General features: G+C 44.4%; 1 protein-coding gene across 1 annotated transcript; it reads left to right on the forward strand.

Annotated features, from left to right (window-relative positions):
* Positions 1–12,139, forward strand: fbxo38 (F-box protein 38). The gene is made up of 21 exons (XM_028960014.1): positions 1–347; positions 1,221–1,435; positions 1,554–1,687; positions 2,391–2,554; positions 2,784–2,949; positions 3,040–3,315; positions 3,433–3,526; positions 3,608–3,738; positions 3,892–4,062; positions 4,149–4,291; positions 4,392–4,590; positions 5,369–5,509; positions 5,836–6,000; positions 6,082–6,570; positions 6,866–6,966; positions 7,043–7,145; positions 7,295–7,461; positions 7,741–7,886; positions 8,768–8,871; positions 9,562–9,675; positions 10,568–12,139. Exons 2-21 carry the CDS (start codon positions 1,299–1,301, stop codon positions 10,744–10,746), a joined length of 3,324 nt encoding a protein of 1,107 aa, XP_028815847.1. The 5' UTR covers positions 1–347; positions 1,221–1,298; the 3' UTR covers positions 10,747–12,139.
* Positions 12,140–12,390: the final 251 nt, after the last annotated feature.

The raw sequence follows: 12,390 nt of genomic DNA on the forward strand, positions 1-12,390 counted from the left end.
GGGAACATATCAGGAGTGCTGTTTCCAGTCACCTCGCACTGTTTATGCGCGGGGGACTCGCCGTCGCTGGGGCGGGGGGGTTCAAACGGTTCCGTGGCCAAAAGACGAGCTCTTCCGCCACCACGCCGAGGGTCCCGAACCCACGGCGTGTCCAGTTCCGTCTCCCGACAGGTCGCGTTGGGATGGCACTGCGGCTAGCTCCCGTGAGCTAGTTATTAAGCTGGCTAGCAAGAAGTAAGCGACTGAAGTCCGAAGTTATTTTTGCGAACCTCGAAGCCTGTTTTGAATTAGGCGAGAGGACCTGGCCGCTGCTCCGTTTTATCCGTGCAATGCCACTGCTGAGAAAGGTGAATTGCACTTGGTCATGTTGTTGCTGCTGTTGTTGTTATCTTGCCTGCATCCATATATGTGAATTGAATGTGCATGTCCGCTCAGCCGTCCCCGGATACTTTCCATCTCAGGACTTGCCCTGGTTCACTCCGGGTTCCAGCTAGTTAAGAAGCATCCATAAGACGCCAAGGGCACCTAGCCTCGGTGTTTACGTTCATTAGAAGTAGTTCTTTATTGATACGACGCTCTGATTGGTCGTGGGTTTATAGAATTGTAGTTATTGAAGGTCAGTGGGCGTTCTCTCGAGCTTCACAAAATCGGAGTCACCTGTTAAATAGCAGGTAAAGTGGTGATATGAGACCACTGTGATCTCTGAAGGCCCGTTGCACTCACAATTAGGTGACTGACGTCTCGTATCACAAGGAAAATTACATAGTTTTATTACATCACATCGTTGTGACACAGTTTGTCACTGGCATGTTCCTACCATTCCATTAATTTTAAACAGTTTTCAGTGGAATATTTTTTTCACATCCGTTCAAAGGTTTAGGCTCATTTAGAAATTTCTTGTGTTTTTCCAAGTACTGTTTTGAGTAGAAAAATTACAAAAAGACTAATAGTAAGTTTGAAATAATGATGTAGTCAAACCCACATCTGATAATTCACTAGATAATAGTGTGAATATGGCCAGTTCCATTGCTTATTTGTACTAAACTGTACTTCTAATAATAATCAAAGCTTTTAAACAACAAACGCAGCATTCCATTGAGACTAATTGTTGCTGATAACATTCCTTGCTACATTTATGCAGATCATCATTAACAGCATTCATATGACTCATTTGATGTCATTTAAATTCACCTCACAGTTGTTTCCCATCTCTTGTACAGACTGATTCTTTAGGGCCCAGGTAAGGAGTGTGTCTGTTGCCTTTCCTGGGTGAACAGTCCACTGTGCCAGATTTAAAAATGGGTCAGCGGCGAAGGTCCACCAAGACCTTCAAGAAGCAGATTGTGGTTGGGCTTCCGCATACTGCTGTCAAAACACAGGAATCCCGGGATTTTGTCAATGAGCTCTCTCATGAAGTGCTATGTAACATATTCCGGTAAGTCAGACCCAGATTTTTTGCGTCTGTCATGTACAGTTTCATCTTGCAAAAAAACTTGAGGACATGCTTTGGAGAAAGTAATGATACATTGGAAACGTATGTTTCTGCTTTGCAGCTACTTGCCCATGCAGAACATTATGGGCATGGAGTGTTTGTCCCGCAAGCTGCGGGAAGCAGTGACCTTATACCTGCGGGTGTTGAAGGTGGTGGACCTGTGTGCTGGACGTTGGTGGGAGTACATGCCTTCAGGTTAGAATGACTGACTTGTAGATTTGCCCTGCATATTTTGTATGAATGTGCAGATGGTAATAGACCTTTGGTTTGTGTTCAGCCACGTGAGTGTCAAAAGACAGTCTTTTATGAAGCCCAAATATTACTGACCAAGCACACATCTGATTCAAAACCTTGACCAGAGATTAGCTACAATATAAAAACCACTGAACAGTGAGTTGGATTGATTGTCTTACAGACAAAATGGAAGCCTTGTCCCTCTCAGACTCTATTCGTTACATTTACATTTACAGCATTTATCAGATGCCCGTATCCAGAGTGACTCACAATCAGTAGTTACAATGACAGTCCCCCTGGAGCAACTTAGGGTTAAGTGTCTTAAGACCCTGGCTCTTCTGGTTCATAGGCGAGTGTGTGACCCACTAGGCTACTACCACCCTCAGTCCTATTACATTTAAACTACCCTTGTTCAGACCAACTTAGAATCAGTTGTTACAGGGTGAGTCTCGCTGGGAACACTCAGGGTTAAGTGTCTTGCTCAGGGACTCAATGGTAGTAAGTGGGGTTTGAACCTGTGAATTTGCAGTCTTCTGGTTCATGGGTGTGTGTCTCTTGTGCCTGCCAATCCTTTTGTTTTCGTCTTTCGTCAGTTCAGTCCCTTTCTCTATTGTGATTAGTGTAATTGTCTGGCCATTTCCTGACCTCACATCATCTTAAGCAGGATTTACAGACTCCAGCTTTCTCATGCTGATGAAGAAGATGCCTGATCTTGAGGAGCTGTACGGGCTACATCCTCGCTGCCTGCAGAGACGCAGAGTCAGGGGATATGATTCTTTCAGCGTCCCAGGAGTTGTGGATGCCCTGCAGTCCTGTCCCAATCTGGTGGTAAGTCTATTTTTTCACCATGTAACTTTTATTATTTCCATTGATCAACGTTCAAATAATTATGGCTACATCATTAATATATGCATAAATAAAAAAATATATTATTGTGGAACTCTTAGACAACATTGTAATCATGACTTAAATGTGTATATATCTCATAACCAGTTGTGTATGATTGTTGTGGGCTTTAGATTTCTTGATTGTTTGAAGAGACTATCTCTGTCTTTAGGGTGTTGAAACATCTCACCTAGAGCTTGTGGAGGCTGTCTGGAAATACATGCCTCAGGTGCACATCCTAGGGAAGTTTCGTAATCGGAACGGGGCCTTTCCTATTCCCTCAGAAAACAAGCTCACTATTTATGCAGCAGCGAAAATCCAGACCTTGCACCTTGTTGGTATGTATGGAACATTTTAGGTTTTGCCAACTTGTGTTGTAGTCTGTCGTTTTAGACTTTCTAAAATAATTGTTGATTCTCGTGCTGTAGGAGTCAATGTGCCTGAGATCCCATGCATATCCATGCTGAGGCATCTCTATTTAAAATGGGTGCGTCTCACAAAACCACAGCCTTTTAAGGACTTCCTGTGTGTCAGCCTCCGCACCTTTGTCATGAGGAACTGTGCTGGTCCAACCAACTCCCTGAAATACGTGCCCCTGGTGACAGGGCTTGCGTCTGCCCGCAACCTAGAGCAGCTGGAGCTGGTGAGGGTGCCCTTCCTCGGTGGGCTGATCCAGCACGTGGTGGAGGACAGTTGGAGGTCAGGTAAGGAGGGTCCAATGCATGATTTAAGTTTTTTTTTTTTTTTTTTTTTTTTTTTTTTTTTAAATGGTTGTCAGCCATATTGTTTAGGTTTTGCTTAACCAGAATCCCTTGTTTCAGGAGGGTTTCGTAATTTGCACACAATTGTATTTGGCGCCTGTAAAAATGCACTTGAAGTTGACCTGGGCTACCTCATCATTACTGCTGCGCGCAGGTAAGGTCCTTACCTGGATTGTTGCGGTTTGCTCTGTTTGTACTTTTGTGCAGTGGATAATTTCATATTATGAATTTGCAGGCTGCATGAAGTTCGAGTCCAGCCTTCCCTAACCAAAGACGGCGTCTTTTTAGCTCTGAAGATGGCTGAACTGGAGTTCCCCCAGTTTGAAACTTTGCACCTTGGATTTGTTGATGAATTCCTTTTACAATGTATGCAAATACAATTCTATGTACGTTACTGACCATGTAGAGATTTAAAATGAAATGTAATTGTTTTAGAGTTCTGTTTAAGAGCAGTATCCTGGAGTGTCTAATGGTGAACTAGAACAGGTAGTGATCATCCTTGGTGACACTTCATAACAGGTAAAATGAGTAACCCAGAGCTGGTGAAGTATGGCTTGGCTGATGTGATCGAGAATCCTGGTATCATCACAGACATTGGGATGAAGGTGGTTAATGAGGTTTTCACCTCCATCAAGTACCTGGTCATTTACAACTGTCCTCATCTTCATAGTCCTCACACTTGGATCACAGGTATTTAATGAGCATTTAATAGGATTTTAATCACCAATTAAAATCCGCTCTTGACACCTTCTCACAAGTGTCGTCGTTGCCTGCAGATTTCTCCCGCTGGAGCAGACTGGTGGATCTGACGCTCATCCGCTGTCACGCCGTCAAGCTGGAGTCCTTCAGCCAGTTCATAGAGATGCTGCCCAGCCTGGAGTTTATCTGTCTGGACCAGATGTTTAGAGAACCACCAAAGGCAAGTCTAACTTTCACTATGTTTCTCATTATTACAGACCGCTTGGTTTGTGGTGAATTGAAAAGTGATTTTGATTATTTTTCTTCCTCTCCTCCAACAGGGCTGTGCCCGAGTTGGTCTTAGTGCAGGCACTGGTATTGGTGTCTCCTCTGCCCTGGTCAGCAACCAGAACTCCAACAATGATAACAACAATAACCACCAGGATAATAACAATAATCACCAAAATAACAACGGTGTCCATATGGCGCCACCCAATGGCGAGGCTGCTGATGTAGTCCAGCAACAACACCATGCCGAAGGTAGGAAGTTTGTCCCAGAACGCCTTACATGTGGTCTCATATTTAGCTGGATGAATTTATTAAGAAGTTGCAGCACCAGGCCAGCACCAGATGCAGACATATCAGACATAAACATAAAAAGGCATTATAGTGTTAATATTTACTGTTAGTGGGAACTGTGTTGCTGATCAGCCCTCACTTCGGAGAAAGGCTTGCTGAACTAAGAAGGGAAGGAAATGAGCTGGTTGATGTAAATAATTGAATGATGCCAGTTGAGATGTGCATTACAATCAGGGTTAAACACAGGTTAGTGTGGGTGGGCGGCTGGGCACCGTCGTGCAGTGCCAGAGTAAGAGCAGCCACGTTCTCGCTAGTCAGTATCAAATGGGCGTGTTGTACTGTTTACTAATAGTACAAAGCTCTTATTCCAGCCAGAATGAGAGCAGATAATAAAGCTCACCACATTACCGCGCAAGTCAGTGTAAAAAGATCTTTATCTCCATCTGCACCTTATGTGCCACCTGGTGGAAAGTTAGTCACCACAGGATGATTCTGACTTAATTTGTATAAAATTGGCAAAATATTTGGAGGGCCGGATGTGGCCCGCGGGCCATAGTTTGACCACCCCTGAACTAGACCAATAGAGTGATGTCTTTAAAGTTTAAAGTATTAATGTTGGAATTTAGCAACAGCCACGTAAAACATTGAATCACAAGGTAAATGTAAATGTAAAAATTTTTAGCAATCTTTTCAACCTGAAGAATCATGATCTTATAACTGATTTATTTTCTTTTGCCAGCAGAAGTTCGTGGTGTGGATGGTTTGGTTCAGGACAACATGGATGGTGAGCCAATGGAGGTGGAGGCCATTGCAGAGCAGAGGTGTCCAGGGCCAAGCCCATCTGACCAACCTTCACCAGAGGCTGATGAAGAGCAAGCCGGTTTGTGGTGCAGTTTCCATATTTGGGAGCTATCGGAACAACTGCGGTTATAGGAATGGATGTTTTTAGGTGGACATCACTGCTGTATAAACACCACACGTCCACCTTACATTTACGTCATTTAGCAGACATCCTTTATCCAGAGCGACTTGCAATAAGTAGTAACAGGGACTGTCCCCCTTGAGACCCTCAGGTGTAAGTGTCTTGCTCAGGGACACCTGGGTCTTCTGGTACATAGGCGAGTGTTTTACCCACTAGGCTGCTACCTTTTGGATGGTTAATCTTCTTTGCATAGATGTAGTTTTCAGTGCTTCCTCCTCTCCCAGGTCCCAGTGGAGTGCAGTCCCCAGTGAAGCAGCAGCCAGTGAGGATGCGAGACTCTGATAGTGAGGATGAGGAGGAGCAAGAGAAAGCACATGTCCATTCTCCCTACGGCGAACCAGGTGCCATTCCCAAAAAAGCTAGCCTGGAAGAGCAGTCCAACCGCAGCCGTGAGTTAATGTTAAAGTCCAGCAGTTTTTCCCATTGTCCTTCTTAACTATCAGTCAGCAATAATTAGTGACTTCTCACAGATAAAGGGAAGACGCCACTGCGGCGGAGAGCCCCGCCCCCTCAGGAGCCCAGCTGTGAGAAAGGCTGCCAGGTAACCAGCGAGCAGATCAAGGCTGATATTAAAGCAGCCACCGAGACCACGGACCGGGGAACCTCCACCAACCAGGACCCTGGAGATGGAGGCACAGGTGCCAACAGCTGCATCACAAGGGACTGTGTGTGTAATATTCGCTGGAGAGAGGACTCGGCCAATCAAGAAGAGCTGAGGCGAAGGAGGGCCAGGGAGAACGATGCCGTGAGAACTCGCTGCACTTGTAGCAGGGCGTGTTTTGGCAACGCCCGAGAGGTTCGCATCAGGTCCGAGGCGCATGCTGGCCGCGGTGCTGCAGGAAGAGAGGCCACGTCCAGACCGAGCAGAGAGCCACTAAACTGCAGGGAAGAATCAGGTCGCCGCTCCATCACCCGGTCCATGACCAGACAGGACTCCGTTCCCCTGCTGTCTGGATCAGGTAGGTAGTCACTAGTTACTCTAAAAACCAATAATATGCATGCCACTCCATGCTTTTAGTGCCCCATTGGTCTTTAAATTGTACATTTTATCTTATTTTTTTGTTCTTGTGTGCGTTTCACCATTTTCTGCTTCAGAGGGAAAAATCATACCATTTGTAAAGTAGAACATGTAGTTAATCAGTAGGCATCACAGCCTGTTCTAACACAACTTCTGTGCTTTTAAAAAAAAAATCTGCATATGTGGATTTATTTGCATTCTTGTAGTAATTGATTGTTCCTTATATTGAACTGCAGAGCTGTCAAAACCAAAGCGTCAGTTCAGATTGAAGAGGAAACGCACGGCAGACAAGTCCACCAGCACTAGTGACCCGGTGACTGAGGACGATCATGTGCAGGTGGGTTTTTCATTCCTCATTAAAGTCCAGTGTAGCCGTGCAGGGTGAAGATCACACTCGTCTTTTTATCTTGCAGGTGCTGACGCTGAAATCCCAAAACCTGGTTGGAATCACCCTTACAAACTGTGGAATTACAGACTTGGTGCTGAAGGACTGCCCTAAGATGATGTTTGTGCACGGTGAGTCCATTTTCTGGTGCTGTGGTTATGGTTTTACCGCCTCCAACTTTTATTTGTGATCAGAATGTCACTTGGTTTCTAAACTACTTTCTTCATTCTCTTTTCTCCATGTACCAATTTACTAATTATGCACTACCTTGTTACCACAGCAACTCGCTGCAGGGTGCTGAAGCACCTGCAGGTGGAGAATGCCCCCATAGTGAATCGCTTTGACTACGCCCAGTGCAAAAAGCTGGACATTGAGCAGATCCTCGACCACATTCTGCGCATTCCACCTGAGCGCAATCGCATCATCTACATGAGACCAATGAAGCAGGTTTGATCAGTTTAATATTTAATTCTTAAATTCCCCTTTTAAATATATAAATTTCTGGCATTTATCAGACTCACTTATCAGAGTGACTTTCAATCAGTAGTTACAGGGACGGTCCCCCTGGAGAAACTCCGGGTTAAGTGTCTTGCTCAGGGTCACAATGGTAGGAAGTGGGGTTTAAACCCGGGTAATTGTAGTTTTCTAGGCAAGTTTTGTTGCGATGGTATATTCACATGAAAACATTACATGCAAACTCTTTAAAACCCTTTTTTTCGATGGCAGATTGACTCACTGTCCTTGGAGAGGAAGCTTTTCTCTGGCCCTTACCCCTACCACATTGCCATTATCCATGAGTTTAGTCGGCCGCCCAATGTCAGGAACAAGGTTCGCGTGCGCAGTTGGATGGACACCATCGCCAACATCAACCAGTGAGTGTTGTCTGCCTGCATAAAAGCATTTCATTCACTTAATTTATATTCACCTTTGTTGATTTGAGAAATCCATTGGCCGACTTTGCCAATTCATTACCAGTGAGTACACATTATCTGTCCTCCAGTATATGTATGATGTATACAGGTTATGATTATTCAGGGTTGGCGAATGTTAGACCAGTGATGCCCTAAACAGTATGATTCATTATGACCATATAATAGAACCCTTTTTTAAATTAGACATTAATCTGTTCATTAGAAGATATGGCTGCACTGTTGATCTAGAAAACAGGAAGATAGGAGCCTTTTATTTCTCATTGTAACCAGGTTAGAGAAATGCATGTAAAAATGCAGAACAGAATGCTCCCCGTATCAATTTGACCATCTGCACAACGGCTCATGTTCAGTTGCACAACCGTGCAGTAAAGTAATAATTTACTAACCTACCATGTGAAACAAATTGAAGTGAACTGATTGTCATTGTGACACCATTAACCTTGGTGAGCAGTGGGCAGCTTTGCTCAGTGGCACCTCAGTGGCACCTTGGCGGATCGGGATTTGAACCGGCAACCTTCTGATTACGGGGCCGCTTCCTTAACCGCTAGGCCACCACTGCCCCAAGAAACATTTTTCGCCACTCCTCCACTGAAACTGAAACTCTTTGCACACAAGAGACCTCCTACCAAGATTTCATGGACCCCTTACCTTGAGAGCTTCTGAGCTAGACTTTCTCTGTTCTGTCTGCTTTTTTTTTTTTTGAAACTCGCTGACTCAAAATAGGTCATGTATTGTCACCACCAGATGGTGCTACATTCCCTACTGAGAAAGGAGGCGTTATTTCAGTCCTCCACTAACTGCCGTTTTCATTCGACTTGCAGAGAGCTCATAAAGTACGAATTTTTCCCGGAGGCCACGCGGACAGAAGAGGATGTGAAGAAGCATCCCAACTACCCATGGGGCCGAGACATCTACACCATAGAGGGTGAGAGGATGCGGGCTCTGGCCCCAGAGAGGCAGGGAGTCCCCATGCTCCACACTTCCTGTCTATAAATAGACTGGTGTTTAATGCATGTGAACCACAGCTCCCTTCACTTCCCAAATCACATGTGTGTGCTGTTTCAGGGCCGTACGTTTGTCTCTCCTGCGTAATTTTTTTTTTTTTTTGTGTGTGCTGTAGTGCAGGTTCATTTCATACAGTCCAAGATGCATGAAACTGAACAAAACGGCACAACCACACATATTCAAAATAAATATTGCAAACAGTGCACAGCGATGACTGGAAATTCCAGCCTGACTGTAAAATAATAGAGTAGTGGAAAACTTTTTAGCAGTTAACATTTAAACACTGGAATAGTTTACTTCAAGTGATTTAAAAATATTAACAGTATTATGTGCAAGACTTTGTAACTGTTGCCAAGCCTTGCATTGTGGGTCCTGGGGCAACTCCACCCTCCTGCTTGAGCTTTCAGCTGTAATGTGACTGGTAAAGGTAGTGACCGACCAGAACAAGCACGTTTAAACTAGTACTGGCTCACCATGGCTCCAGGTGTTTGCTACATCCGTACTTTTGAAGCATTCCTATTTGAAAGAACAGCTTGCTGTCCTCCTTTTGGAATGTTCAGTTTCCTTCCACTCCTGATCACCTTCTCGTGTCTCTCTAATTCTTGCATAGGAATGGTGGACGAGGCACCGTACAACATGATAACCGACTTCCCGTGGCTGCGTACCCTGCGGGCAGCCAAACCAAACACTTACGCACGCAACGACTTTGAGGATGACGAGAGCAGTGAGTATACATCTGTTATGAAACCAGTTGTCCCTTTTGCCCTGTATTATTTGCTGACTCTATTCAATATTACCATCAGCTGGCCCATTTAATTGGACTACTGTCCTTGACCCAGTACACTTGTACTGGGCTGGTGGATGTCAGACTCCACTACAAATTTTATTTTTCGTTGATATGATTGAACAGCATCACAGACTAATACGTTACCAGTTTACTGCAAGCGAAAATGGTTTTGCCTACCATGTCGAACAGTGAATTTGACAGCTTTACAGCTCTGTACATATAACACCATGCTCTACAATTTAATAATTTGGGCAATTATTTCACCATATCTGAGACTGCAATTACATCTAACAAGTCTGTATGTTGTACAGTTAAAATCATCAAACATACTTCAACTGTCCTCATACAAAAATACTATTAATGTTTCTTGCATTGGATTCTTCAACAGTGCTTTATCTTAGTTTCCATAACCACCACTGTGTAGGTGCGTCCAAACTTAGTTTTGTCTGGTCAGACCTGGAATCATATATATATATATATATACTGTGTGGAGATCTGGATATAGTGGTGTGATTTATTAAGCAGCAAGTCAATGCAGGAAGGACAGACAAGAGTAAGGATATAAACCTGTTTTGCCAACTTTTTAATAGTGTTGTTAGAGCATTTCCAAAATAGCCTGTAGTTTTTGTTAGGACCGTCAGTGCCCAATCTGTACATATGTGCAAAGCCGATCAGGCGAGTGGTACAGATTTGGCACCGACTAGGACAAACAGTCATGTTTTCAACAAATGGACAGTTTTCACTTGTCTTAGCCCAGTTTGAAATAGAGCTTTACATGAAGTCATGATGAAGGATTTAGCTGTAAATGTAAAACTTTATTTCGCTGCAGCCACAATATATGCTCCTCGGCTGAAAGGGCAGCTGTCGGCCGACATCTGCATGGAGACTATTGGAGAGGAGATCTCCGAGCGGCGACAGACGCGGCGGGGCGTGTTCCAGCGCGTTGTTGTGGTCTTCATCCACTACTGCGACTCGCATGGAGAGCCAATGGATGACGACTTCATCTAGTGCCACATGGAGGGTGCAGAGAGTGTTCGAACGCTGCAAACTTCACAGTGAAGGAAGTGCCGCAGCCTCATCGAGGAAGAGACGCCACTGCAGCCCACAGTGTCGCTGACATCAGTTAGTCTCACCAGAAACCGAGAGGCTGCATCATCCACATCAGCTTCTACCGTGACAAGCTGCGTTTCTCCTTGTCTAGTTAAGTGGGGCGTGGCCTGCAGTCCCTCGCTGCATGGTTTTGCCAGCTTTAAGGAAGCAGGCTTGTGTGTTGATCTGGAAATTGTGCTAAAGTACCCTCCCACATGCACGGACAACAGACGTGCGGCGCTGAAGATCAGGTCTGTTGAGGTCTGCCATCCCTGGACCTGGAGAGAATCTTCTCCTGAATCCTGCCCTGGTTGTTTTGGGTTATGTATGTTGCCATCGTGGATGGAATCGCTGTTTTTTTTTTTTTTTTTTTTTTTTTTTATTAAGCTTCTACCTCTGCTGCTGACAGGAAGAAAGCTTTGCGATAAAGCTCCCACCTGCACAGCTACAAGTGCCCTTAGGCTTAGTCCTTTTTGCCCTCACTTCTTAAAATGATTTCATTTTAAATGTTCATTTTATTTTGAGGGGTGTGGTGGTATGTGTGTGTTTTTTCACCCCATATACTGTGATAATTTGGCCTGAGTTTGATATGTATAGCCTCTACCAGGTTAAGAAAAGAGACTCACTTGCCCTTTAAAATGACTGCAGAATTGACCAAGAGTAAAAGCTTTTTTTTTTTTCCATCCAGTTCCAGTCTGTTTTCAAAATTTTGGTTCCTCCCCTGAATTGAACCCACATTTCCAAAGGCCCTGAGCAACGCAGTGCTGCTTTAAATCAAGGAGACCGGTGCAAGAGGCTGCCAAGCGTGGCTCGGGCTGCTATCCGCACGGCTCCAGGCTTGTTGTGTCCACCATTCAGCTTCATCCCAGAAGACGGGTGCTGACCATTACCTGCATTGTGCTATTTATCAGCTGAAAGCAGACATCTCAAGAACGTTCAAACACAGTTGCCCTTTCTGGGTTCGTTTGCAGAGGGAATCATAGAAGGAAAAGAAACAGCGGGCGGAAAACAAAAATCAAAAATGCATTAACTGTGGAGGGGGAGACAAAAAAAAGAGAAGCTTTTCCTGGATTCCAGGAAATGAACTCAAGTTGAAAATAAGCCATTATTCGCGTGTGATGGACCCTTATCCTGCTGCTCCTCATGCTCTCCTTTCCACAAGAGCGAGGCCACCTTCATGCTCGTCGAGCACTGAAGAGACTTGTGTACAGAATTTCTTTGTTTTGAAGGACCTTGCAGAGATGTTTTCTAAGTTTATATACAAATGGTACCTATTTCGCATAATAAAAAGGCTGATGGTGAGCATGTGGGGGACTTTGGTTAGTTTTTTTTAAATAAAGCTACGCACACAAGTGGAATCTTTTTTTAATTAATTTTTTTGGTAACTTTCAGCAAGCTTTGAGCATCAAACAAAATGAAGCAGCTACTGGGCTTGTGCTCAACAGTTATTTGGAAAGTAAAAGAATTTGTTAAACACGATGCTTATGAAAGGTCACCGCCAAATCATCACTCTGCGATGTTCTCATGTCATAGTTGTGGAACTTGCAATATTTTCACTTGTGC

This window comes from Denticeps clupeoides, chromosome 18 (assembly GCF_900700375.1).
Source record: "Denticeps clupeoides chromosome 18, fDenClu1.1, whole genome shotgun sequence".
Lineage (NCBI taxonomy): Eukaryota > Metazoa > Chordata > Actinopteri > Clupeiformes > Denticipitidae > Denticeps > Denticeps clupeoides.

What these genes read in the sequence shown, in the direction of transcription:
- fbxo38 (XM_028960014.1), top strand. Translation starts at nt 1,299, where the DNA reads ATGGGTCAGCGGCGAAGGTCCACCAAGACCTTCAAGAAGCAGATTGTG. An exon ending in TCCCCTGCTGTCTGGATCAG is followed by an intron (nt 6,571 to 6,865) that starts GTAGGTAGTCAC and finishes ATTGAACTGCAG; the next exon opens with AGCTGTCAAAACCAAAGCGT. An exon ending in ACCATCGCCAACATCAACCA is followed by an intron (nt 7,887 to 8,767) that starts GTGAGTGTTGTC and finishes TTCGACTTGCAG; the next exon opens with AGAGCTCATAAAGTACGAAT.